The sequence below is a fragment of the Melanotaenia boesemani genome, chromosome 11 (assembly GCF_017639745.1).
Source record: "Melanotaenia boesemani isolate fMelBoe1 chromosome 11, fMelBoe1.pri, whole genome shotgun sequence".
Lineage (NCBI taxonomy): Eukaryota > Metazoa > Chordata > Actinopteri > Atheriniformes > Melanotaeniidae > Melanotaenia > Melanotaenia boesemani.
In genome coordinates this window covers 36,072,034-36,099,190 of record NC_055692.1, presented here as the reverse complement: position 1 = coordinate 36,099,190, position 27,157 = coordinate 36,072,034, and the positions used below count along the sequence as shown (strand labels likewise).

General features: G+C 46.0%; 3 protein-coding genes across 7 annotated transcripts in view; 2 read left to right on the top strand and 1 right to left on the bottom strand.

Moving 5' to 3' along the window:
- Positions 1–340: 340 nt before the first annotated feature.
- On the top strand, positions 341–4,132 carry mak16 (MAK16 homolog (S. cerevisiae)). Of its 4 annotated transcripts, none has more exons than XM_041999515.1 (10): positions 341–541; positions 1,100–1,149; positions 1,247–1,356; positions 1,436–1,500; positions 1,765–1,916; positions 1,998–2,052; positions 2,120–2,194; positions 2,269–2,370; positions 2,442–2,527; positions 2,750–3,530. In XM_041999515.1, exons 1-10 carry the CDS (start codon positions 527–529, stop codon positions 2,859–2,861), a joined length of 822 nt encoding a protein of 273 aa, XP_041855449.1. In that variant the 5' UTR covers positions 341–526; the 3' UTR covers positions 2,862–3,530. The 4 variants fall into 4 exon arrangements, with proteins under 4 accessions (XP_041855449.1, XP_041855447.1, XP_041855448.1 ...); XM_041999513.1 differs by lacking the exon at positions 2,750–3,530 and adding an exon at positions 3,551–4,132 and having other exon boundaries at positions 353–541; positions 2,269–2,367; positions 2,442–2,507; XM_041999514.1 differs by lacking the exon at positions 2,750–3,530 and adding an exon at positions 3,551–4,132 and having other exon boundaries at positions 354–541; positions 2,269–2,364; positions 2,442–2,507.
- A 2,919-nt stretch (positions 4,133–7,051) lies between these two features.
- LOC121648985 (ras-related protein Rab-14-like) lies at positions 7,052–22,252 on the bottom strand. The gene is made up of 8 exons (XM_041999518.1): positions 22,125–22,252; positions 21,642–21,700; positions 17,469–17,522; positions 17,093–17,270; positions 14,567–14,633; positions 14,059–14,146; positions 13,430–13,460; positions 7,052–9,764 (listed from the first exon to the last, which is right to left on the bottom strand). The coding sequence occupies exons 2-8, from the start codon at positions 21,691–21,693 to the stop codon at positions 9,587–9,589; spliced, it is 648 nt and encodes a 215-aa protein (XP_041855452.1). The 5' UTR covers positions 21,694–21,700; positions 22,125–22,252; the 3' UTR covers positions 7,052–9,586.
- A 679-nt stretch (positions 22,253–22,931) lies between these two features.
- The window catches only part of si:dkey-220o5.5 (actin filament-associated protein 1-like 2), a 33,498-nt gene continuing 29,272 nt past the window's right edge, over positions 22,932–27,157 (top strand). For both annotated transcript variants that reach the window (XM_041999491.1, XM_041999490.1), the window contains exon 1: positions 22,932–23,049. In XM_041999491.1, the coding sequence (XP_041855425.1) occupies positions 23,034–23,049 (16 nt within the window). In that variant the 5' untranslated portion in view covers positions 22,932–23,033. The remainder of the gene's footprint in view (positions 23,050–27,157) is intronic.

Sequence of the window (27,157 nt, the reverse complement as noted above, 5' to 3'; positions counted from 1 at the left end):
GAAAAACATTTCAAGAACAGACAGACATTAATATATGAAATTTGACTGCACCTTTACTAGATATGTACCATAGAAATATGGTGCAATATATGTATGGACGAGGTTTTTGGAAAAAAACATCTTTTTAAAATATGTTTCCAACTCTGGACTTTGCACGAATTCTGTAGAATGGCCCTTATATATATATATATATATATGTATATATATATATATATATATATATATATATATATATACACACACACACACATACATACATATATATATATATATATATATATACATATATGTGTGTGTGTGTCCTAATTTTTCTCATTCAGATCTCGCGAGACGTCATGACGTGAACTTCCCGACTCTGAGCGAGAATTCCATCTAAATAAAGATGGTTACTGCCTGGTCGTCCATGTGGCTCCGCGGACCTTAAATAAAGAAGCATCTTCTACGTGAAATTAGCAGCTCTTTTATTGCGTGAAACAACAGGAGGAGTTTGCGGTGAAGCCGCGAGCAGCTCTGAGAGGAAACAAAGATGCAGCACGACGACGTGAGTTTAAAAGTCCTTCTGAAGCGGCTAACGTCCTCATGCTAACGCTAGCTCATCGGTAACCGGCGAAAATGTGGTTTGAGTCAATCAGTCGATCCGCGGCTTGACAACTAAACTATTAAGTGATCAGCTGTTTGTAGTTATAAATAGGACGGCGGCCTGATGTTATTGATCTTCTAATAGCGCGTGAGACACGTTTATCTCGGTGGACTGGTTCTCATAAAATGTGGTAGTAAAAATTAATTTATCACCATTAACAGTGTAAATGTAGACTACAAGTAGAATAATAAACTAATCTCAGACTGTTTAAATTGGTCTGAACTTTCTTTCAGGAATAATTGCTCGTCATTATTTCCGTCAGTTTGGTTTAAAGTGTCAGAAATCCTGTCCCAGCCTGCTGCAGGTTGTCTCTTATTCCCGGTTGTTCCTCACACCTGTTCCTGATCATCCTCGTGCTATCTCTACACTTTAAATGGATTCATGTTCATTATTAGTTCAGTTGAAGGCTGCATCCCGCCAGATGACAGAGGTTAGTAATGTGTGGATCTGGTCCTGCAGGTGATCTGGGATATCGTTGGGAACAAGCAGTTCTGCTCCTTCAAAGTCAAGTAAGTGTGAAACCTTCCTCTGCAGCTGCTGCTTGACGCGTTTAACCTGACGTCTGGCGACTTTAAATGATGATGATGATGGTTGTTTCCCATCCAGGACGAAGAGTCAGAACTTCTGCCGGAACGAGTACAACATCACAGGCTTGTGTAACCGCTCGTCCTGCCCGCTGGCCAACAGTCAGTACGCCACCATCAGGGAGGAGAAAGGTGCAGCCGCCACTCGTCTTCCTCCTCCTCCTCCTCCTCAGAGCAGATAAACTGAGCTCAGCTGTCCTTCCTGTTTCAGGTCAGTGTTTCCTCTACATGAAGGTGATCGAGAGAGCAGCGTTTCCTGCCAGGATGTGGGAGAAGGTGAGCAGCATCCCTGTTTACGTCTCAAGCTGCGTTTCCATGGCAGCTAAATAAAAACCACGTTTCTAACATTTCGATAAAGTGCAGCTGTGATTTGCAGGTGTTTGAATGTTGTTTAGCGCATTAGCCGTTATTCTCGTAAAATCTCGTCCTGCGAGACTCCAGATTGAGGAGAATGGAGATTTCTACATCTTTGTAAAACTCTTGCATTTTGCCGTTGTTTGCTATCAAAGACGATTAGGGTTCTGGTGTCTGTGTTCTCAGGTGAAGCTCAGTAAGAACTATGAGAAAGCTCTGGAACAGATCGATGAGAACCTGATCTACTGGCCTCGCTTCATCCGACACAAATGCAAACAGAGATTCACCAAAATCACCCAGTACCTGATCCGCATGCGCAAACTGGTCCTGAAGAGACGGTGAGCGGCGCCGGCGAACGCCAGCAAGGACGTACGTGAGTAAGGACGTCACATGACCCTGAGGATGTGTTTGTGTTTCAGGAGGAAGCTGGTTCCCCTCAGCAGGAAGGTGGAGAGCCGGGAGAAGAGGAAAGAGGTGAGCGAGCCGCCTCGGCTTCTTCTGGAGCAGGTAGACCTCCTCTAACTGCTGCTGGTGTTTACAGGAGAAGGCTCTGATCGCCGCTCAGCTGGACAACGCCATCGAGAAGGAGCTGCTGGAGCGGCTGAAGCAGGGAACGGTACGACGCCGGCGTCCTCGCCGAGGTTTTTCTGTGCCCCTTTAACCCCGTTCATCACCTGTCATGTGTTTCAGTACGGAGACATCTACAACTTCCCCATCCACGCCTTCGACAAAGCTCTGGAGAAGCAGGATGAGGAGAGCGAGGAGGAGTCTGAGTCAGAGGAGGAGGAGGAGGTGAGGAAGGAGGAGACTGCTGTCGTTTCTGTGTGGAGGCATTTCATTCTGAGGGGGGTGTGTTTGTGCAGGACGTCGGGCAGAAGGAGTTCGTCGCAGAAGAAGACGTGGAGGAGAGCGACCTGAGCGACTTCGAGGTGGGTCACCCAGAAACCTGGTCCACAGTCCACACAGCTGGTCCACCGTCCACATGGTCCAGTTCCAATCCACACACCTGGTCCACAGTCCACGCACCTGGTCCACCGGCCACATGGTCCAGTTCCAGTCCGCACAGCTGGTCCACCGGCCACATGGTCCAGTTCCAGTCCACACAGCTGGTCCACCGGCCACATGGTCCAGTTCCAGTCCACACAGCTGGTCCACAGTCCACATGGTCCAGTTCCAGTCCACATGGTCCACAGTCCAGTCCACTGCTAAGTCGACTTTGGGTAAAAGATTTCCGACTAGAAGCTGAACTGAAAAGTCTCGGCCACTCTCGGACTCAGTCTTAGGTGCCGGTCTCAGAGCAGGGATACGACAGTTTTAGATGACGTCGCTTCCATGAAACTGGCCAATCGCTGAAAGGAACCATATTTCTAAGAACATGGAAAGACCTTGGAGAGACGTGTCGGTGAATCTGTGAATGGGCGGTGGGCGTGGCCTGTCCCTCTCTCCTACACTTCTGGTACGTTTGTGCCCTGTGATGAGAATAAATCCTCCTGTTAACCACGTTCTATAAATGAAGACATCTCCAGTTTAAAACCCGACGGTTTATAACGGCATGAGGGATTTCCCTCATCACCAACCAGGAGACACCCAGGACGTACAATGTGCCTCTCCAACAGCCACCTCAGGCCACTTTCATTCAGGATCTGTGTGTGGTGCGTGGACCTCGGCTCTAATAGTTGGTAGACAATCTGATTTCATCAACAGGCCCAAATGTTGCTGAATAAAAAGCCTAAAATGTTAGAAAACCGTCCTTTTATCGGCCATTGAAGAAATTGTAGTTCGACTTACTTTTACTTAAAATTTTTGCTGTAAAAAGGAAATATTTTCTTTAAAACCTTCAGCCTTCTGATCTGTTTTGTGCCTCAGCTGATGTTCAAATACATTGAAAAACAGCTGAATTTATTTAGTCTGCAATAAAAAGATTAACATGGTCTGAAGGAAAGAACCAAATAACAGCAGTTTCTCCTCTCAGGACATGAACAAGCTGAAGACGAGCAGCGATGAAGAGGAGCAGGACGAGTCTAGTGAGGAAGAGGAAGAGGAGATGGAGGTGGAGGCGACCAGCTCTAAAGGCAAATCTCCAGCGAACGGCTCAGCAGCGAGGAAGAAGCGAGCGTACGTGGAGATCGAGTACGAGCACGAGACAGAACCTGCCTCCAAGAGCAGAACCACGTAATGACCGTCAATCACACCTGGACTGCTGTGTTACCATGGCAACGCGCTGATCACTGCATCAGTTCCCAGCATCATTGATCAGGTTTTTCCCCTGAAAGCAGTCCAGTAGAAACCGGAAAAGCGGCAAACACCTCGAGTTTGTCATGTTTGACTTTGAAGATGTTTGATGTAAAACAGAAAAAACAGAACTTTGAGCTCCTCCTCAGCTTCCGACTTCTGATGATTTCCCAAACAAACATGCAGCAGGAACGTCGGGAACGTGGCCTCAGAAAGAAAAACCTGGACTGACTGCAGGACTTGTTCCAGCTTCTCCTCCAGGTCCACAGCGAAGAAATCTGCATGTTAGGAGGAATAAATCCATTTTTTCTAACTTGTTAAATGTTTTTATGTCACAAATAAAAACACTTTTGTTTAAAGGTCCCATATTTTACATTTGTTTAACTTCATACGGGTGTCAGAGGTCCAACAGCAATGTTTTACCCCAAATTCAGCCTTGGTCCTTCATCCCAGCCGTTCTAAATGTGGCTCTACAGAGAGCGAGCTTTTCTGTCTGAACCTCAATGTTCATGAGTGGTGCCTGGCCACGCCCCTCAGTGGGATCCGGCTTTCGATGGCGCCCACTCCATGATTTTAGGTAGCCAGTGGTCGGGTAAGGACAGTATCCACGGTGAGGGGGAATGTTTTTTCACCCGTTTGAACACACAGTCGCTAAAGAGTGGAGCAAGCGAGAGGGGAAGCAGAGTTTTACACAGGACACACATGACCATTAGAAAACCTTTAGAAAGGGAATTTTTCTTAATATGGGACCTTTGAAGTCAGTTTTCTGTGAATGTTGAACACCTGCTTGCAGACCAGTAACCAGAGTTTAACCCTCTACTGCACCGTGTTGCCTTCAGGCCACCGCTGAATGACGCTTGCTTTAAAACGGAGGGAAGCCCACAGGGAGCCAATAGTCACGCTTGAATTAGTCACATGACCTTCAGGAAGCCGAATCGTTCTGATCTTCTTTTAACAAACAGAACTGTGATGTTGGTGCAGCAGCGTCATGTTCTGTAGGACCACATTGTCCGTTTCTAGAAAGAGGAAGAAAAAGCTGCTTCATGCAGCTCCATCAGCCCTGAAGCAGCAACGCATGTCCGGATCAATCCGGAAACATTCATTAAAATTAAGTCATTCTCATCAAACTCTGGACTCTGACTACAGTTTCTGGTTCAGGAAATGGCTGAGATGCATGAAGTTAGAAAAATGCAGCTGAAGCCTGGTACCCAAGGATTTTTAATCTTAGTTTTATCTGGTCGAGACCTCACGTGGAGGTAAAAAAAATCAGACATTTTAAGTTTTGTTCGTACTGTGTGTGGTGTCCTCTGATAATCAGAGAACACACGCATAACGATGCTGTCCCGCAACCGATCTACAGTTAGTCCTCCGAGCAGGATATCTCATGAGACCTAGAAGAACCATAGCAACACCCAACAGGAAGAGGCCGGACGAGGGAATGAATAAAAAAATAACAGACTGGAGGCGGCGTGAACACGGACTTTGTTTACTTCCTTGTTCCCAGCCAGCTCGCTCTCTGATTGGCTACATTCCCTCACCATCCACGCAGTCAGAACGTACGAGTCATCGGCGTTCCTCAGAAATCAGCTCTGAAATATTGATCATGTTCAATATTCCCGATCGTCGGCTACGACCTGTTTCGGAGCGGATTATCGGGACAAATCTGCTCGTAACCACAGACCAAATGATGATTGGACAGAAAAATTTCATGAGTCACGGTGAGCCGGCGTTTGCCGTCTGTGGTTTGAAAGAAGCTAAATCAGGACAAAAACAGCCAAAAACCGTTGTGTACCAGGCTTTAGACTCCTCCCAGACATTTAATGACCTGTGGTCCGATGTCACCTCCGGACACAAAACCCTAAAAATTAAACTTACATTTAAAACCAGATGTATCGTAGCGGGTGTAACATGCCAGTGCTCCATTTTATAACGAATAAGGCTGCAATTCAAACTGACATTTAAAGGGTTAAAATCCTAAAAATGACTGAATGTTCGGTATTTCGAGCAGGTCAGGAGTTGTTACATGACTCATGGGAAAAAAATAAATCATGGCTGGCAGCAGGTTTGCAGAGGACGTTAAATCCATCTACATAAGACAGAAAAATGAGAGTGAACAGTTTTAGAAAAATAAACAAAGTGACCTCACAGTAAACAGCTGAGAAAAAAGCATACATTTTCTTTTTTAAACCTCCTTTTCAATCATATCCAGTTCAACACAGACTTGATCCAGAATCCAGTTTTTTACAGTATTTATACTTTATTTACAAACAACCGAGTTCCCATGAAGTTACAGCTGAAGAGGATCATTGCATCATATAAATAGTGGAAGGACCGGGAGCTTGTTGATGCTTCAGCGTACAGAACGGAGAGAAAACGGATCAGGTGTCGGCTAGTCCGCGGGAACACAACAGGATTTTTATGTTCCGTCTCTCCTGAGAAGGCTCCGGAACGCCGCCATCATCCAGCCGGTTTTCCAGGACTTCTTTAGTGTGGCTGGTTTCTGTGAACGCCACGCTGAGGTTTCCTCCGGTGAGCGAAGCGTAAGGCGACGGAGGTGGAGGAACTCATCGTGGACTTTTCTCACTCTTTGGTCCCTTTTCAACTTGTAGGAAACATTTTTAAAGAAAAAGCATCAACAAGGAAGTAAAAGCGAATTTCTGTTGGGAGTTTGGTTTTTGTGGTGAGCAGGTTTGATTGATTTGAAAGTTTTGAAGTCAAACATCAGCGTTAAGGAAGGCTGCCATCCACCAATCAGAGGACAGAGAAAGGGCGCCGCCCGCTCCATGTTCAGAGATAAACCAGACTAACGGGGTCGTATGGATCCACTCTGACATATCGTACACGGTCTCAGACCAGAACCTGACCCGGGACGTCTCCGAGGAAGCGAAGGAGGCCGGCGAAAGACAGCAGAGTCCCAGAGGACACGAAGACCACAAGTTTTACCAGACTTCTCAGACAACGAGGAAACCCTGCGAGTCAAAATATCCGGTTACAAAGTCGGAATTTTTTTTCTTCAATCACAGATGAACTTCCAAACATCTCACACAAGTTTCTCTTTTTCACCACGAGGTTAAAAACGTATGAACTACGGTGGCTTCTTGGTTCAAAATCCACATCCTGGACTTCGTTTGTACGGAATTCAATTGTACCACTGTGATCAAGAAGAAGAAGAAAAAAGAATAATCCAAAGACGTGCCCAAAATGTGAATGATGCACCCCCAACTGGCTCCATTTTCCTAAACGATTCATTACAGTTTTCCAAGGAGGTTTTATTAAGTTTGTTTTTATCTTTGGGAAAAAGTTTCAGAATAATTGACACTGGACTCAGTTTGTCCGGACGTCTGGTTTATCTCTGTGATAAAAAAAGAAGATAAATAGAAGAGTTAATCCCAACTTGTGACTTGAGTCCAGCTAAACCGAGCCCAAAATTTCTAGATTTTTTTCCCAAATGGAAAAAAAAAAGAAAAGAATTCCTCTTTGATGGCGACCTACTTTGGAGGATAAAATCTAGCCGTGTGGAATCCAAAATGTCGAAATATGAGTTTGACATCCTGATAAAACTTTAAACATTTTAACAATAAATTCTCAGCTTTTCCAAAAATAGTTTGTATCTGGAAAACTTGAGGACATGGAAGAACATGGACGAACAAGAAGAAACGAAGAAAAAGAGCTGAACTCCAGAAACCTCTGACTCGTCACCTCTGGGACTCGACTGGCGTCGCAGCCGGTTCGAAGTGGATCCGTTCTGTGGAAATCTGACGATAATCTGAGAAAACGACGGGATCATCAGCTGTGTGACTCCTGGACTTTTAAAACATTTAAAAAGTGTGAAAGATAAACTGGGTTTAATTATCTGTCAGAATGGGTTGGTCCAGGAGAACCGGGCACACCGGGTTTCTTTCATTACATTCATTAATTCACAATCAGAATAAAAGTGGACGGCCGAGTCTTCCAGCACACGGTTTGATCCAGATCAGCTTCAGTCGGCTCGATAAAACCAGAACAACAGGAGGAAATAAAGCGGAAATCGGACGTCACACCACAGACAGGAGAAATGTGAATGCTTCTCGTAGGAGCCCAACATGGCCAGCAGGTGGAGCTGTGGCACCCAACAGCTGCTTCATCCATCTGGTGATGGAAACCAGAAAGGAACCAGTCTAGAGACGATGCTTTCAGTCTCAGCGTACAGAGCACCACGTTCGAAGGGTGAAGTGATCACCAGAGAGCCCCGTTAAAAGTGGACCTGATGGCACTGGACTGGAGTAAAGATAAGACCCAACGTTCCACATCGACGCCGTCAGTAGAAACCGATAAATCTCAAAAAATAAAGCCATCGATCAACAGGCAGCTCCATCTGTTTCTACTGGATGACACCAGAGAACCGGACCGCGTTAAGAAAGTCCACTCAGAGATCGGACCGAGCCGTATTAAGGAAGTCCGCCCAGAGATCTGGACCGAGCCACGTTAAGGAAGTCCACCCAGAGATCCGGACCGAGCCGGGTCAGGGAAGTCCGCCCAGAGATCCGGACCGAGCCACGTTAAGGAAGTCCACCCAGAGATCCGGACCGAGCCGGGTCAGGGAAGTCCGCCCAGAGATCCGGACCGAGCCACGTTAAGGAAGTCCACCCAGAGATCCGGACCGAGCCGGGTTCAGGGAAGTCCGCCCAGAGATCCGGACCGAGCCACGTTAAGGAAGTCCACCCAGAGATCCGGACCGAGCCGGGTCAGGGAAGTCCGCCCAGAGATCCGGACCGAGCCACGTTAAGGAAGTCCACCCAGAGACCCGGACCGGGTCAGGGAAGTCCACCCAGAGATCCGGGCCGAGCCACGTTAAGGAAGTCTACCCAGAGATCCGGACCGAGCCGCATTAAGGAAGTCTACCCAGAGATCCGGACCGAGCCGGGTCAGGGTTCAGGATATTTGAAGGAAGATTTTAGACTTAACAAACTGTGAGATTTTACTGGAATACAAGACATGAATGAGGTATGAAAGTGTTAAAACGATCTGGATCTAAAGCAGAACTAAACCAAGTCCAGGATCTGGACTGAAACTGTTCAGGGATGTCCAGTGTTGCAATGGTCCGGTTTTAAGAGCAGGTAATGTCCCATTTGGGACGGTGGTGGTTGTAAAATCTTTATCGGACCTTCTTTGGACCACTTGATGTAGACCAAACTGTCCAGCTTCAGTCCAGGTTCTGGACTGGTCCACTTTGGGGTTCCTTTACTACCGAGTTTCATTTCAGTGGGTTTCCTGGGATGACTTTTATAGCTGACAGGTGGATTTTCAGGTACATGGGGAGGTGAATTTCTGGGTCGACCCGACCTGATGTCTTTTTTTGGTTCAGACTGGACACAGATTGGGACAAGTTTGTCTGGACATAGACCGAAGGTGGGTAGGGGTTAGGACCTGATTAAGGCTTTGCAGAATCTGGATCAAATATGAGTGGTGCATTTTGAGACCTGGATGCTGATGGTCTTCCATCTTGAAAAACAGGGCCTGGGTTTAGCCAACAGAACTAGAGACCTGGAAGCTGGAATTCACACTGGTTTGGATGAAGATCCTGATCCAGGAACCACCCCCAGTGGTGTAAGGATCAGATGTTGGGACAGTTTTAGGATTGAAGCAAAGCTAGTGAAGACCTGATTGAATGGATGGCTCCAGATCTGACAACGGGTGTTTGGGCTGTACGATCCAGCTCTGCCTGTCGGAGGTGGTCTCAGCGTCCGTCTCTGTCCATCTGTCGGCCTGGTTGATGGTCTGCAGATCCAGTCTGAGGTTAACAGCTGCAGCCTTCTTTAGCCGGCTGGCTGTCGGTGTTGAGGCGCCCCCCCTGCGGTGCCGACGGTTTGTGCTGGACTCCCGACTCTGCGGCATTCAGGTCCAGACTGCCATCCTGGATGTTCTGGTAGATTCTCTTTGCTGCTTCCAGGAAAGCTTCCTCCACATTTTCCCCTCTGAAGGAGGTCAGAGAAACAGGATGTTAACGCATGAAAGAAGAACTCCACATGAACTAATTCACTTTGCTGACAGAGTAAAAACTGCTAATTAAAACAAGGGATATGCCACAGGCTGTTCCTAGACTTAAAAACACTGTCAATCATGATTTATTACTATGTAAGTATATTACATATAAGTATGGAATTCGAGGGGCTGGATTACCTTGGGTAAAAAGTAAAAAGAAATCTAAACCAGTTTGTATATCCAAACTAAATTAATCCAATATCAATTCAAAAAACTCGGAGATCAAATTTTTTCTTTGTGTTTCATTTTCTGGTGGCAACAGTGAACCTACTCTGGGGTGACTTAGATGCTTGGCGAGATCCTAGCACAGCTGTTCCCAAACTGGGGCGCGGGTCCCTAGGGGCGGCCCAGAGTTATGGCAATGGGGTGAAGCAAAGCTTGATCAAACTTTTTCTGCACTGCTAGCAAAACATGGACACATCTGTGGAAAGTACCGATGGGCAAACGACGATGAAGATAGATTTTAACTATTAATGCTATAGGTTCCGTATGTTTATACATGATTGTTGAACCTCCAGATTAAGCACTGCGGGGTCTCTGGCGTAAACAAAATGGTCCTCTATCTGAAAACTGATTAGGAAACACCGCTGGTTAGAGAACCAGCCCGTTTCCATAGTAACGCTGACTAAGCCGTAGCTGATTGTACATCACTTTAGATAAGAGTCTGCAAAGTACCCATAAAGTATATAATAATGTTTGCTTTTATATAACCTGCCATTCTGTGTTCACCGCAGATCACTGTGGCATCAAACTACCGAGCCAGCAGTGGCACTGAGGCATTTACCACCTGCGGGCTAGGACGCTGCTGTACAGAAGAAGAGGCGGCAAGAGAGAAATGTTTTAATAAAAATTTTAAATAAAATGTTTTCTGCATCCCTGTTTTAGCGTCTTCATTACTGCATTTCATATTTTAAATGATGATTTCTAGTATAATCGGTTTCCTGTTGCAGACGTGAAGGTATCAGTGTAAACAGCAATAAAACAGACGTATAATGTAAAATACTTTAATTCAGTGAAGATATCTTTGCATATTTAAAAGCTGTTTTATTAGTGTTTTAAATTGCACTTTATACTAACAGGTATGGGGGAGACATGCAAAGACACATGAACGTGTGCTGATGGTTTCTATTGTTATCTACTGAGATGGGTTCATACAGTGGAGGCCACGGTTCTTTGTTTCACTAATGAGGCCTTTTAAAAAAAGTATATTAACGAAGTGGCGCAGCTATTAGGCAGCACGTAAGAGGGTCATATACCTTGGAATAAATAAGCATTCTAATTCATGTGCAGCACAAGGAGGATCCTGCGTTGGATGCGACAACGTTTACAGGTGGGGTTAAGTAAGGAGTAAACAAAGTAAAATCAAGAGTTGGAAATTCATTCTGTAAATTAAGGCAGCAGAAGAATCACCGTCAAAAGCTTGTACGTCACTACTGGTAAGTGCAAAACGTTAGAGCTCAATTTGGATCAGGACTTACCCACGATAGTGTCACTACAGAAGGTAGAGCTTAGTGCGAACTACACACTACCTTCCAGTGCACTCATGTAAGTGCGCGGTTTGAGACGTACTCTAAGACCATAGTCTCTCACATTAGCAGCTAACACTAAGACCATGGTCTCTCACCTTAGCAGCTAACACTAAGACCATGGTCTCTCACCTTAGCAGCTAACACTAAGACCATGGTCTCTCACCTTAGCAGCTAACACTAAGACCGTGGTCTGTCACATTAGCAGCTAACACTAAGACCGTGGTCTGTCACATTAGCAGCTAACGCTAAGACCGTGGTCTGTCACATTAGCAGCTAACACTAAGACCATGGTCTCTCACATTAGCAGCTAACACTAAGACCGTGGTCTGTCACATTAGCAGCTAACACTAAGACCATGGTCTGTCACATTAGCAGCTAACACTAAGACCGTGGTCTGTCACATTAGCAGCTAACGCTAAGACCATGGTCTCTCACCTTAGCAGCTAACACTAAGACCATGGTCTCTCACCTTAGCAGCTAACACTAAGACCGTGGTCTGTCACATTAGCAGCTAACACTAAGACCGTGGTCTGTCACATTAGCAGCTAACGCTAAGACCATGGTCTCTCACCTTAGCAGCTAACACTAAGACCGTTGTCTGTCACATTAGCAGCTAACACTAAGACCATGGTCTCTCACCTTAGCAGCTAACACTAAGACCATGGTCTCTCACCTTAGCAGCCAACACTAAGACCATGGTCTCTCACCTTAGCAGCCAACACTAAGACCATGGTCTCTCACCTTAGCAGCTAACACTAAGACCATGGTCTGTCACATTAGCAGCTAACACTAAGACCATGGTCTCTCACCTTAGCAGCTAACACTAAGACCATGGTCTCTCACCTTAGCAGCTAACACTAAGACCGTGGTCTGTCACATTAGCAGCTAACACTAAGACCGTGGTCTGTCACATTAGCAGCTAACGCTAAGACCGTGGTCTGTCACATTAGCAGCTAACACTAAGACCATGGTCTCTCACATTAGCAGCTAACACTAAGACCGTGGTCTGTCACATTAGCAGCTAACGCTAAGACCATGGTCTCTCACCTTAGCAGCTAACACTAAGACCATGGTCTCTCACCTTAGCAGCTAACACTAAGACCGTGGTCTGTCACATTAGCAGCTAACACTAAGACCGTGGTCTGTCACATTAGCAGCTAACGCTAAGACCATGGTCTCTCACCTTAGCAGCTAACACTAAGACCGTGGTCTGTCACATTAGCAGCTAACACTAAGACCGTGGTCTGTCACATTAGCAGCTAACGCTAAGACCATGGTCTCTCACCTTAGCAGCTAACACTAAGACCGTTGTCTGTCACATTAGCAGCTAACACTAAGACCGTTGTCTGTCACATTAGCAGCTAACACTAAGACTGACAGAACAAGCATACATTTAGGAAAAACTCAGCAATAAGAACCATAAACAGAATGATCTGCTCAATTGTTTATCGAATCAAAAACCCTCAAATTTAAGGATTTGGTTGACCTCAAAAACAGCCCAAACTATGTAAAGAGCAAGAAACTAACCAATCATTATCACTTAGTATTCTGAATTAGTTCCAGATGAGATAAAAACCTCCTGAACTCAAAGGAGTTAACATGTTTGATGACCCAACATTAAAATTACAGGAAAAGGTAGTTAGTAGATTAATTATTAAGCAGGAATGAAAAAATGTTAAACCATAGACAGAAATGAACAGATTTGTGTGGAAGAATTGTCGCAGTAAACAAACCGTCTCATCACTGTCTCAACTATATATTCACAATGTGGTAACTTTGATGTTCTTGTTTTATGAAGGCACGTGTACATGAATGTGTTCTTTCACTGTAATGATGGAATACTGAGCTTAGTTGTGACAAATATCTTCCTGCTCCATTTTCTAACAAAAAAAAGTCGACTCAAATCACCTTGAGATGGTTGGATGTCTGACAATAATTTAACTGATGTGCCTTGTTTTTTTTAAAATTTCACCTGACTTTTTTATTTGCTGAAAATAAATAGTGTTTTGTAAAAATATTGATCTGACAAACTTCCCTGCACCACGGTGAGTGATGATGATGATACTCACGTCTTGGCGCTGGCTTCGAGGAACAGCAAACCTGGAGGAAGCAGAGAAGCCGTCAGTCAGTCTGTCTGACACATTTATGGATGGGATATATTTGCTGTGATCGCAAGCGTACACGTCAACGTTCCACTACGTTTGTGTAAATACTCGCTGCAAATGACGGAAGCATGGAGTGCCTAAAATGCCCAATACTGGAGGTCACCACTCGGGGGAGTACACAACACCCGGACTAGGTCAATCTACCGGTCACATTGTATTTCCAGGGAATCAACCCCCAAAATGCTTCCAATCTCTTGCCAACTGTTAATGTAAGTGTTTATCACTGTGCAACGGGGAGGAAACATCTTACAGATGCTGGTAGTTGTGGACAAAGTCCCAGAGACAGTCTTCAAAACTATTCGCCATTGTGTTTACCTCAAACCGTCATGTTCATGCTCTTGTTCATCTGAGTACCTCTAGCCTTCAAGTCAATATTGCAACCCGCTCATGTGACATGTTACCTCACGTCAATGCGAGCAGCCTACGTGCCAAGCGAACGCTAGGAACGCATGGCAGCCATGATACGTACGCGGATGCAGTACTAACAGCAAGTATATCCCAGCCTTTACTCAAACCTGCTGCAGACTTCTTACCGTTCTCCTCTGCAAACTGCTTGGCCTCCTCATACGTGACGTCTCTCTGAGCCTCCAGATCTGCCTTGTTTCCAATCAGAATGATCACCTGCAACACAGAAGCTGAGTGAAAATGAAGCCAGGGTTGATGGATGCTTTTGCCACGGGCCTGTCACCAGTGTTTATGATGAAAAGCAAACTACATTTTAAAGTAAAAGCAGATTTTTATATCCAGATAAAACCCACACAAGTTTATGAAAACTTTGCCTTGACCTTTCTTTGACGGAATATTTATTATCTTTTCATTTCTTATCAAACGAACCACAAAGTTGCTGGAATCTAGTTCTCAAAGTAGAAACAGCTCCACACTGTGGTCACAGGCGGTATTACATGTACAGAAGCCACATTCTGATCAATCTTTAATTCATCAGCAGGTCAACTTTTTGATTCATGCGCTGAAGTTGCTCATTTTAGGATATTAGGTCGCCATAGTAACAGATGGATGAAGTGATAGGAATTTAACACTCACTGTGTTTGGGTTGGTCAGGTTCCTGGCATCTGTCAACCAGCTACTCAGGTGATTGTAGGTACTTCTCCTGAACACACAGAGTGAAGAGTTATTCTACCTGAGGGAGGTGTTGACATGATGGCATGACCAGAAAAACAACATGGATGTCTGAGGAAAACTTAAGAGATAAAGATTGGGGCGGCAGTGGCTCAGGCGGTAGAGCAGGTCGTCCAAGGATCGGAAGGTCGGCGGTTCGATTCCCGCTCCCGCAGTCATCTGTCGTTGTGTCCTTGGGCAAGACACTTAACCCTCCTTGCCTCCAGTGTTGGCATCGCTGGTGTATGAATGTGTGGATGAATGTTCGGTGATGGTCGGAGAGGCCGTAGGCGCAGACTGGCAGCCACGTTTCCGTCAGCTTGCCCCAGGGCAGCTGTGGCTACACATGTAGCTTACCATCACCAGGTATGAGTGAGGAGTGGATGAATAGTGGATGCACACAATGTAAAGCGCTTTGGGTGCCTTGAAAAGCGCTATATAAATCTAATCCATTATTATTATTATTATTATTAAAGATGAGTTTAAAGCAGATACTAATATTGTACCATGTAGTGTTTATTTACACATTCAGTTTTAATTTGCAGCTGGTTCGTTCAGCCATCATAAAAACTAATTAGATGGAGATAGAAGGCCGATCCTCACTAGGAGAGCTAGTTGTCAGGGCAACAGGACCTCGGAAAAGAGACTCAAAGATCCAAACATGATGATGCCTACGTTGCTGCTTACACGAGAAACTGGACGAGCAGGTTCGACTAGCAGAGGAAAAAACCAGCTGCAGCTGAAGATCCAGCTTCACAAGGCTGCTGTCGTCATGAAGGAAGAGTTATTATCGAAATATTAGTGAGAAGCAGCTTCATTTTAATGGGTCCCATGACTGTTTAAAAGAAAACAAAAATCTTTATTTTCTCTCTTTTCAAATGAAATCTCACACTGACCCCACATTAGTCCGCCTGTTAGTCTCCATTTATCTTATACTGTAATATTTAGTCCCATTTAGAGCCCTTTCTATCTGGATTTGGTAAACCTGGAAAGCCTGGATCTGGATCAGAATGATCCAGAAAAATCTTGCTTGGAATAACCAGGATAAAAGGTAGAAGGATTACGTGATCCTCCATCGGGAGAAATGGGATTCCCAGATCCAGGTAGCTTTTATCCAGATGAAATCTGTTTCTGGTCTGCATGCATCAGCGTCTTTTCCACATACGCCGGGACACTGGCCCAGAAGTAATGCTGCCCACTGGGAATCCTCCCCAACCTCTCGATTAGCCGGCATCGCTCTGGATGTGTATTTCAGCGTGAGAAATCGGAGGTTTAGTGTGAGAAGCCACTCAAATGTGCGAGTTTCACGGCCGATGCGTGAGATTTGGCAGCCCTGTAAACAAATGCAGCATACCGGCTTGTACAGGTTAGTGCTTCACCACGGTGTGGTGCTGCAACACGCTGCTGTCACGTGTGACATGAGCGAGAGATCCCTCCATAAGAAACCAGAGCGTCCAGTCCAGATGCTCCATATGAAACCTGCTGTCATACACAGTCTATGGTAAAGTAAGAGAGAAAAAAAAGAAGAAACACTAATAAAAATGATAGCGGCCGATAAAATCACCGCGCACATTTTTTCTTAACGTGCAATTAATTGGCTTATTGCTTATCGCGAGAGGAACGATCAACTAAGATATGGCTTATTGATCTTTTCCTGCAGCACCAGATGACCCAAATGAAACAGTTTAAACTGAACTGAGCCGGAGAAACAGTCACCATCATCATCATCCTCTGCAGGGTACCAGCAGGTGACCTGCAAAAACGCTGTTCTGTGGGTAAAAATCCCTGATTAAATTTCAGGAGTGTGGACGTGTGACAACAGGACTTTTCTTTCTTCTTCTTCTCTTTCTTACTGCTGTGGACGCGAGTGTTTTACTCATCAGGCTCTGGGGTCATCTTTACCGCGAAGCTCTGCAGGAGCTTCATTGTGAGGAAGGTTCTCGCCATCCTGGCGTCCAGCGCAGCCAGTCAGAGACATTGATCCACTGCTGGTTATCTGATCCAGGACCGGAGAACACAGGTGAAGCCAGGGAGGGTGGATCAGATCCAGTTTATGCAGCAATCTAATCACACGAAAAAAGACCCCAAGTGGCAAAATAACAGACTGTAGGGAGGTGGTCTGGTGGTCCAGTGCAACATTATGCAAGTTAAATAAGTGTTTAGAACAGCATCACTTTAAATATACGAAGGAACAAAGAAGAGTAATGAAGGGATGTACATCAACGCGTCAGGTCCAGATTTCACTGGGAGATCTCCGCGGGTAGCGGCTTGGGTTTGGTAATCATCCTAACGGCTACAGACCATCTACGATACCACCGCTGCTGCTGTGATCTCGACATGAACCAAACACTGATTGGTGCGCCCCCTAGTGGAATCCTCTGGCAACCAGCACAGTCCACCGGTGTGGATGTGAATGACTGCACTTCTAGAACCGCCCCACCCCTGCAGTACCTGGTGATGTCGTAGACCATGAGGGCCCCGGCGGCCCCTCTGTAGTAGGACCTGGTGACGGCCCTGAACCGCTCCTGACCCGCCGTGTCCCAGATCTGCAGCTTCACCTTCTGGCCGTGGACTTCCATGATCCTTGTCCCAAACTCCACCCCGATGGTGTGAGGACAGTCCGCCATGACTGAAAACACACACAGGCACAAATTTACTTCCAACATGGAACAAGAAGGAAATTTTAAAAAACTGACGCGTACGTCTCCCAGAGCTCCCATAGCAAACTGGGATGTTGTCAGACGTTGCTGCCTGACAAACAAGTTTAGATATTAAAGCCTGAAGCTTTGAGCAGAGGGAAGAGGGGGAGAAAGGAGGAGGGACTCACATTTCTTCTCTGTGAACTGATGCAGCAGACACGACTTCCCGACTCCCATATCACCTGCAGAAACACAAACAGGACACAGGTGAGCTGTGGGAGAAGCCGCTTGCCTGAAGCAGCTCCATCTAATCCCTATCCTCTCCGGGAGGACAAGTCTCCAACATCTGGGATTCGTACAGAGTCTTGATTGAGACGTGGAGGAGGTCATCCTGAGATGCTTCACCCTCGTAGCGTCTTCCCTGTGGTCGTCCGAGGAACAAATGACTCCGCATGGTAGGCCTGTTCACAAAGCATGAGGTATAAATTGTCTCCACCTCTGTGCTCCTGCTTTACAATCAACGCTATTCCAGCTCATTACCCCATAAACCAGGTGGTTGTGGATTGAAAGCAGTGTGGATGTGCTCCCAGCAACATGCGAGGGGGTCTGTAATCACCTCATCTGTGCACCACATTTTCCGGTTTCTGAGGTCAGGTACGAGCTCAATCCCAAAAACCGGTGGGACGGTGTGTAACACAGAACACCCTTACTAAACCTCATCAAGACATTTTTTATTCCCAGCAGAAGTTAAACACAGCAGATGTAGAAAATGAGACATTTCAGCATTTCATGGAAATCTTGAGCTGATTGTCCATCTTTTGTTTTACTGGGAATAAAAAGTGCTTTCAGGAAATTTGCAAGTTGAAGCATTCTGGTTCTATATTTTATCATTTACAATATTATTTACATCTTATAACCTCTTCTGAACGTGAATCTTCCTCATCGCCTCTTGCTCTTTATGTTCAGCATGAGCCTTCATTCCCACGCGAGGCTAAGCATTCGCTCCCAGGCCTCCAGCACAGCGCAGCGTTTTTAAGACATCGAACCATGTGACCCTCATGTGTGAAACAGCACATCTGGAACTCCATCAAAAACCATTCCCGTCTAAACTGAGCCCAGTTCAGGGCAGCGTGAGTCTCAAGAAGGAAACTGGTTCATGAAACCTGCACAAACTTCGTATTCCCAGCAGCAACAAGCCGCTAGCTGCTGCAGGAACTCCGCACCACCCTGACCGAGCTGACGCAGCGACGATCTTCATACAAAATATAAAGATCGGCTTCTTATTCCCTGGGATTTCTGCATTCATGACTCATTAAACTGATTAGAAACTTTTCAAACACACGTTAGGTCCAATCTCCAAATTCCTCCTTAAAGCCTCAGAAAGGCTCACACAGAGAAAATGATGAGCCATTTCGAAGCTACGGAGTTAAAATACTTTCTGATCTCTGACAGTCAGAATACGGAAGGCTACGATCACGCTGACATTTCTTCCCTCCAACCAGCAGGCGTCTCATCAGAGACCCGTGGAGAAGGTCACACTCCGATTGGATGGCTTCTCTGGCATTTACTGCACAGTGGCTTTCAGTAAATCTCTTGTTGTGTCCTTGGTGAGACGCTTCACCCTCCTTGGCTCCAGGGTCGGTGTCGCTGGTGTATGAAAGTGGATGAATGTTTGGTGGTGGTCAGTGAGCTCGTTGCCGTGGATTGGCCTCAGGGTTGGACGATAATTCGATCACAATATATATCGATCGATAGATGTGTGGTGCGAAAGAAAAAAGAGTCGATAAAAAGTTCAATAGAAAAACAGTTTTCCTTTCTTTTTCATTATAGCCTATCATCTAGCTTAATACTACAGTCATTGCTTCCTCCCAGCCAATCACAAACGCAGAGCCAGGCACGCTGCGTCACCAAGCCCCGCCCCTCTCAAACTACAACAGAGCACATGTGTATTGTAAAGGATGTTGCAGCAAGGAGAGGCGAAGGAAAAGAGGTCAGGGGTGAGGAAACTAAAAGCCCCATAGTGATGCGAGGCTGCAGGGGGAGTTTTTCCTACGTTTGTTTTGTTCTAGTTGAGTGGTGTTTGTTTACATGGTAGCCTGGTCCTACCAGTTTCTGAACTACCTAACGGCCTCTTTCTAGCGGGTGCGTGTGCGCTGCGTTCTGGCCGAGCCGCGGTTTCGTTCCAACCTCTGTGGTGGATGAATTCACACTGAAAGCGCCTCAGACGCAGAGCGCCCACCAAAGCAGTCACCTAGCAGCTGACAGGATTTCCAGTCTGGCCCCAATGAACAGCTAGCTGGACGCTAGCTGGATGCTAGCTGGACACGCTGGAGGTTGGAGTGAAACCGCGGCACAGCCGGAACATGTGGATCCAGTGGAAACGGGTGTAAAACTGGTAGTGTGCTAGTCCCACCAAAGGCAGCTATTCTATTTATTTCTTTAAAAAGTATATTTAAATGCTTTTGACCAGGTTGAACACTACCTTGACCCATTCCAGTTTGCATATAGGGAGGGTGGAGGTGTGGAGGATGCTGGGGTTACTCTCTTACATTTGTTGTTAAACACCTGGAAGGCACCAAAACTCACGCCAGAGAGTTTGTGGATTTTTCATTTAACACCATACAACCCTATTTATTGGCTGAAAGGCTGACTGACTTCAAACTAATGTGCTCCCCTGTCCTACGGGTTCTCCCCTGGGTTGTTGTCTCTCTCCACGTTTATACATTCTTCCACTGACGAGTGTGGCAGCAATGCTAATAACAGAAATATTTTAAAGTTTGCTGAGGACACGCCCATCGTTGGCCTTCTTGATGGTGGTGAGACAGCACACGGGCAGGTTGTGGATGATTTTGTGAGCTGATGTGAAAACTCTTACCTCCATATAAATGTGTCTAAGACCAAAGATATGGTCATCGATTTTAGAAAGTCTCCATCAAACCCCATCGAGGAGGAGGACAGCTATAAACATTTGTTTGTGGTTCTTGACAATAAATTATGTTTTGGGTCTCACATTGACATCACCTCAAAAAAGGTTTAAAAGAGGTTTTTCTTTTTAAGAAAGATGAGATGTTTGCACTGAAATGTCTCTTTTTTATAAAAGTGTAACTGAATCTTTTTGATCTTTTTCTATTATTGCTGCTTCGGGAGTCCGGCCAATAAGAACCGCTTGGCTCGTCTAGTGAAAGCTGCTGGCAAAGTTTCTGGATCCCAGCAGGAGGGCCTTTAGGTCATCTTCTACAAAAATGTTCTAAGGAAAGCTGATTCTATATTGAATTGCCCGGACCAGTCGCTCCAGAATGAGTTCATTTTATTACCTTCGGGCCGTCGCTTCAGGGCCCCGTTCGGGTGTCGTTTGTCCCAACTGCTGTTCACCTACTACATGGAAATGACCACTAAGGTGACAGAGTTGTTCTTTTTATTTTGGTTTTAGTTGTTCTTAGTTAACCCATTTAAAGCTCATTTATTGTTTTGGACTGTGTGAATCTCTTTTTTGAGACATGCCGCTGGTTCTGATTTTGTTTTTGATGTTTTTGATGTGATGTCTGTCCTCTGTTTGTACTCTGGCTGCAAACCAATTTCCCTCCGGGGACAATGAAGGATCTGATTGATGGAAATATTTTTCCAAATTTTCTGGTCACTTTGTTTATGTTTGTCAGTATTTACTGACGTCACTCAGATCTCGAGCTGGTTTCTTGTTCTTTTCTAAAAACTTTCAGTGGTAAGAAAAGGTGGTTGAATGAAGGCTTGAATATGAATTCAGTGTTTGTGTGTTTCTCATTAAGCTATAACATAAAATGGTCAAGGCTGCACCTAAAATATATATTTTATTTATGTCTTGACAATTATTGATCTCTATCAGTATGATAGATATTTTTGTTTGTTTGTTTTAAATTGATGTGCTTCTCTCTATGTGACTTTGAAGCTTTGCATGCAAACAGCAGACCCTCATCTTCAGCTGGTTCTGTGTGCAGGAAAGCGCCAACAATGTCCATCACTGGCTGCCGTAGCCTGAGGACATGAAGCTCTACAGGCTCAGTGAGCTGTTTATCAAAAGATTAGAAGTATTCAGAAATCCCAGGATGGGGAATGTTTGTACGCACCAGCCGTATGCAGGATTACATACTGCTTGTCAGGCTGTGTTAAACTGTTACGACTTTTTCTTTTATTTCCTCTTAATTCATGTTTAGACACTTCCTTGTGTGTAGTACTTTGTGAAGCTGAGATTTATAGAGGGTTAATTAAGTTTTGCTCACACATCTCTGAAAGTGACAGCAGAAACAGTAAAGTTAACACATCAGCCTGGAATACAAGACATGCGGAAGTTTAGAAACTTCAACGTGATCATTTATCAATAAACTCACCGATGATGATGTATTTGAAGATATAGGAGTAGTTGTACGGAGCGGCTGTCATTTTTATTCTGTGGAGGAGACAAAGACGGAAACAGTCAAGAGTCCACACCCAGTCTGACAGTCCGAACCGGGTCAGTCTCTCGGTACCTGAACCCAAACCGCTGGACGCAAACAAAAGCAAGCAGCCGACTGGGTTAAAACACCGCTGGGCTGAACTGTGAACCCAGCTTCAGCGCGAAGCAGCATGACAGTCATGAGGAGCATCTTTAGCAGAAGTACTAAACACGATCACCTGACTTCTTTCTCTGAAAACTCTGAATTCCTCTGTTAGCTTAGAGCAGGGGCTAACCGGCTAAGAGCCGCACTGCTGTCTACGCCTTGCTAACGGCTAACAGCTAACAGCAGGAAGACACTTTTGTTTAACCTAACAAGACAAGACATCAAATAAAACATCAGACAGACAAGCTGGGTTATAAATTCAGTTGGTTTTACCTTCAAACTGACGGTCTATCCAAACCGCAAAGCTGTTTAAACTGCAGGCTAGGCTGGTAATTATGGCTGTTTGTTGGTGAACCTGCTGAGCCGTCAGGAAAACCTATCACGTCTTCCTTGACTCTTCCTCTGCTCAGAAAAAGATGTAATATCGCGAGAATTAAAGGTTTCTACCGCCACCGAGTGGACGAGGGCGAAAATGCAGATGGTCTTTGAAATTAATTAAGCTCTATTCAAATAAATTTAATCTCATAACAGCTTAACTTTAGGTCTGTTCATTTTTGTCCAGGGATATTTTCTATTTCTTTTTCAACTGTTTGAAATGCCCCAACGCTAAGTAAACTCATTCGGCGGGAGAATGTTGCAAAAATCTAAATTATATCAACGTGCAGAGTAGCTCGCTGCTACAGCTGCTCACCTGGAAGTGTCACACACTGGAAATCAGACGAATAAGATATTCACAGACTGGTGAAAATCTAAAAAACAACCAAACATAATTAATCAGATTCTACCTTAAAATAAGCTGCTTTCCTTTATATTTTCTGAAAATGTTCATGACCAAGAAGTCTTTTCAATTTTTAACCCAAACAACAGTTTCACCCACATCACAGAAACACAGAGATTCCACTTTTTTGTTTTCCCTTTCTGTTTTTCCTCATGTTGCTTCTAGTCTCTCTCTCTCTCTCTCTCTCTCTTTCTCTCTTTCTCTCCCTCTCTCTCTTTCTTTCCCTCTCTCTCTGTAATGGGAGTGCTGGTCCGGCCTCTCTCCTCCCTCATGCGTTGAGGACTCGCCCGTCAGACCTCAGACTGCTCCCACAGAGCTGCCAGAGGGAGCTGAAAGGAGGAAACAGGAGGCATTCTTCATTGGACATATGAGGGGGAAGATGAGCCGCCGCTGAGACGTCAGACATGGACAAACAGAAAGGTACTGGGTTCACTGGTTAAAGCTTATGGTACTGGGTCCACTGGTTAAAGCTTATGGTACTGGGTGTACTGGTTAAAGCTTATGGTACTGGGTCCACTGATTAAACCTTATGGTACTGTGACTGGTTAAAGCTTATGGTACTGGGTCCACTGGTTAAAGCTTATGGTACTGTGACTGGTTGAAGCTTATGGTACTGGGCTCACTGGTTAAAGCTTATGGTACTGGGTCCACTGGTTAAACCTTATGGTACTGTGACTGGTTAAAGCTTATGGTACTGGGCCCACTGGTTAAAGCTTATGGTACTGGGTCCACTGGGTAAAGCTTGTGGTGTACTGGTTAAAGCTTATGGTACTGGGTCCACTGGTTAAACCTTATGGTACTGTGACTGGTTGAAGCTTATGGTACTGGGCTGACTGGTTAAAGCTTAGGGTACTGGGCTGACTGGTTAAAGCTTATGGTACTGGGCCCACTGGTTAAAGCTTATGATACTGGGCTGACTGGTTAAAGCTTATGGTACTGGGCTGACTGGTTAAAGCTTAGGGTACTGGGCTGACTGGTTAATGTTTATGGTACTGGGCTGACTGGTTAAAGCTTATGGTACTGGGCTGACTGGTTAAAGCTTAGGGTACTGGGCTGACTGGTTAATGTTTATGGTACTGGGCTGACTGGTTAAAGCTTATGATACTGGGCTGACTGGTTAAAGCTTATGGTACTGGGCACCACTTGTTAAAGCTTATGGTACTGGGTGTACTGGTTAAAGCTTATGGTACTGGGCTGACTGGTTAAAGTATAGGGTACTGGGCTGACTGGTTAAAACTTATGGTACTGGGCCCACTGGTTAAAGCTTATGGTACTGGGCTGACTGGTTAAAGCTTATGGTGCTGGGTCCACTGGTTAAAGTTTATGGTACTGGGCTGACTGGTTAAAGCTTATGGTACTGGGCTGACTGATTAAAGCTTATGGTACTGGGCTGACTGGTTAAAGCTTAGGGTACTGGGCTGACTGATTAAAGCTTATGGTACTGGGCTGACTGGTTAAAGCTTAGGGTACTGGGCTGACTGATTAAAACTTATGGTACTGGGCCCACTGGTTAAAGCTTATGGTACTGGGCTGACTGGTTAAAGCTTATGGTACTGGGCTGACTGATTAAAGCTTATGGTACTGGGCTGACTGGTTAAAGCTTAGGGTACTGGGCCGACTGGTTAAAGCTTATGGTACTGGGCTGACTGGTTAAAGCTTATGGTACTGGGCTGACTGATTAAAGCTTATGGGCGGCGGGGGTCCTGGTGGGCAGTGGGGAGGATTAAGGCTCATGAGGGTGGAGTCTGCTCTCCTTCTCACTCTCTCCCCTCCCACCGGGGGCTACTTCGGGGAGGATGGGGGCGCTGTGCTTTGGACCCGACCAGGATACGTGTGTGCAGCCTGGGGCTCTCTGGTCCCCTGATGTGGTGGCGTGGGCTGCCGGGGGTGGGTGGGCGTCCGGGGCGCTCATGCGTTGGGCTCTTGGCGGGGCCGGGCCTTTGCCCCTCTTCCCTCGGGTGGTCTTGGGGAGGCGGGGGCGCCTACAGTGGCCAGCTGAGGAGTTGGCTGCCTGGGACGGGGATCTCTCTCCCAGTTGTGCCCCTCCCTGGGCCCGGCTGGGACGGGGATCTCTCTCCCAGTTGTGCCCCTCCCCGAGCCCCTCTCCTCCCCCGCCACCCCACATCATACACACTACACATAGGGCACTGTGGGGCAGGTGGAGGCGGTGGGTTTGGCTGAGGGGTCCCCATTGCGGGATCCCCCGGTGGACCCCTGCGACTGCCCGCCCCACTAGATTTTAATCACAACCTAGACATCAATATACATTTAGGGCCTCGGGGGGATGGGCACATGGGCTGTGGGTGGGCGGACAGGAGCCACCGAGGTGGCCCCTCCTCCATCCCCTCCCTTTGTGACCTCTCTCCCCCCAATTTTATTTACATGTTAGACACTACCACATTTAACAGTACTGCACTACACACATAACACACACTCACACACACTGAGGGAGTCCTGAGGGGGTCCTGCTGCCTGGCAGCAGTGGGACCCATCACCATCTCATGGCTCCTGTGGACATGTTCTTGTCCCTGGGGTGCCTAGCCTTGGTGTTGGGTTGGCGTGGCCCGCGGTGGTTTTGCCTGGGGTGGTCGGGCCCCGTCGGGTTCCTGGGTGGGGCTTTGCTGGGGGGGAAAGGGTGGCCCTTGGGCCTGTGGGGTGCCTGCCCTCCGTGCGGCCCGCACCGCAGCGCCCGGCGCCCGCTGGGCCTGCTCGCCATCGCCCTGGGCTGCCCGGTGCCCCTGCCCCGTCGCGCCCGGGGTTCCGGTCTGGGGACCCCTCTGCTCTGGTCCGGGTGGGCAGCTGCTCTGTCTGCTTTGGCTGTCCCGGGCTTGGTACTCTGTGGATCTGCTTGGCCTTTGGGGCCTCGGGCTCCCCCCGTCCCCCGCTGATGCTTCGGGGTGCGGCGTGATCGCTGCCCCCTTGCGGGTACACATTTCCTCCTTGTTGCATGGCCACACATGCATGTTAACACGTGCATGCTCACAAACGTGCTCGTCTCTCCATCCGCTTCTCACTAGATGTAGCTGATGTTTGTGTGTTGGTACGTTCATCTGCAGGTACGTTTGATGACTATTGTAATTTTTTATATCATCATCATTCTATCTTTCTTTCGGTATCATGTAGTACTGTGGTAGTTTATGTTGTTGTTTTCTTGTGATATGTTCTGGGCAGCATAGACAACTGTTATTTCCACATTTTAATCCTGTCCTTTTCTCCCTTTTTTTTCTCTCTCTCTTCCTCTATCTTCCTGTCAGGTTCGGCACTGACATATAAGACTAAAGAAAATAAGATTACAATAAAAATAATAAAAATATCAAGGGCAGCCATGTATATAACATGTCTCCCTTGGTAGAGAAAATCTGTCAAGCAAAATATGGCACACAGACCACCGTTCTGTATGTTAGGATGCTGGACAGGACAGGGTAAAGAAGAAAAAAAAAAAAAAAAAAAGCTTATGGTACTGGGCTGACTGGTTAAAGCTTATGGTACTGGGCTGACTGGTTAAAGCTTATGGTACTGGGCTGACTGGTTAAAGCTTTGGGTACTGGGCTGACTGGTTAAAGCTTATGGTACTGGGCCCACTGGTTAAAGCTTATGGTACTGGGCCCACTGGTTAAAGCTTATGGTACTGGGCCCACTTGTTAAAGCTTATGGCTGCCTAGTTAGAAAATCTTCCTTCTTTTAGGTTAACTCTGGCTATCAGAACATATTTGATGCATTCCTGTCAAATGAATATGTGCTGAGAAAATAAGGATGAAAAGGAAGATCTACTTTACAGAACTTTGAATAACCCTTTAAAATCAGGGAAATGTAAGATTGTCAGTCAAATACTTTATAAAAGTTATTTAATTTTCCCTACAAATGTCATTATATTTTACAGATTATTCAAACCCTTTCCTCCTGTTTCAGTCTATCTTTCTAACCATAACCAGGAGTCCTATAATATCACTTCAAGACACACATGGCAACACTTCAGCTAAAGAAAAAAAAAATGTACATAGCAAGTATTTGAGAGCAGGAAGTTTTCTTTCTTTTCAGACCCTGATCACATTGGTTGCTAACATGATCAGGGGGACGGAGTTAGATGCAGGTGTGAATACACCCCGGATGCTGATGCTACTGCAGAGATAGCATCGCATTCAGAGTGGTCCGGGACACAGTTATCCATTTTTGGCTTACCTTCATTGGCTACCTGTCCGTTTTAGAGGTAATTTTTAAATTCTTTGATTTGTTTTTAAGTGCATCCACAGTCTCGCCTCACAGTATCTGTCAGACCTTCTGTCTCCTAGAAAACTGATCTCACTGGATGCCTTTGGCTACTTGAATCAAATTAAAGACGTACTACTGAACTGTGGTAGATTTTCTTTCTGAAAATGGACCAAATTACACATATAACCAATGCAGGAGACAGAAGAAACTGTCCGTCTGTCTTCGTATCCGTCTCTTCTCTGAGACCTCCCCTAACAACGGCTAATCCGGCGGCGTCTTTGTCCCGTCTCTTCTCTGGGACCTCCCCTAACAAAGGCAA

Excerpts from the sequence above, each read along its gene's own strand:
- mak16 (XM_041999512.1), top strand. Across the intron at positions 2,195-2,268 it reads AGCGGCTGAAGCAGGGAACG|TACGGAGACATCTACAACTT; the intron begins GTACGACGCCGG and ends CATGTGTTTCAG. Across the intron at positions 2,371-2,441 it reads AGTCAGAGGAGGAGGAGGAG|GACGTCGGGCAGAAGGAGTT; the intron begins GTGAGGAAGGAG and ends GTGTTTGTGCAG.
- LOC121648985 (XM_041999518.1), bottom strand. The coding sequence starts at position 21,693 with ATGACAGCCGCTCCGTACAACTACTCCTATATCTTCAAATACATCATC. Across the intron at positions 17,523-21,641 it reads CTTCAAATACATCATCATCG|GTGATATGGGAGTCGGGAAG; the intron begins GTGAGTTTATTG and ends GTGTTTCTGCAG. Across the intron at positions 14,634-17,092 it reads ATGGTCTACGACATCACCAG|GAGAAGTACCTACAATCACC; the intron begins GTACTGCAGGGG and ends CTGTGTGTTCAG.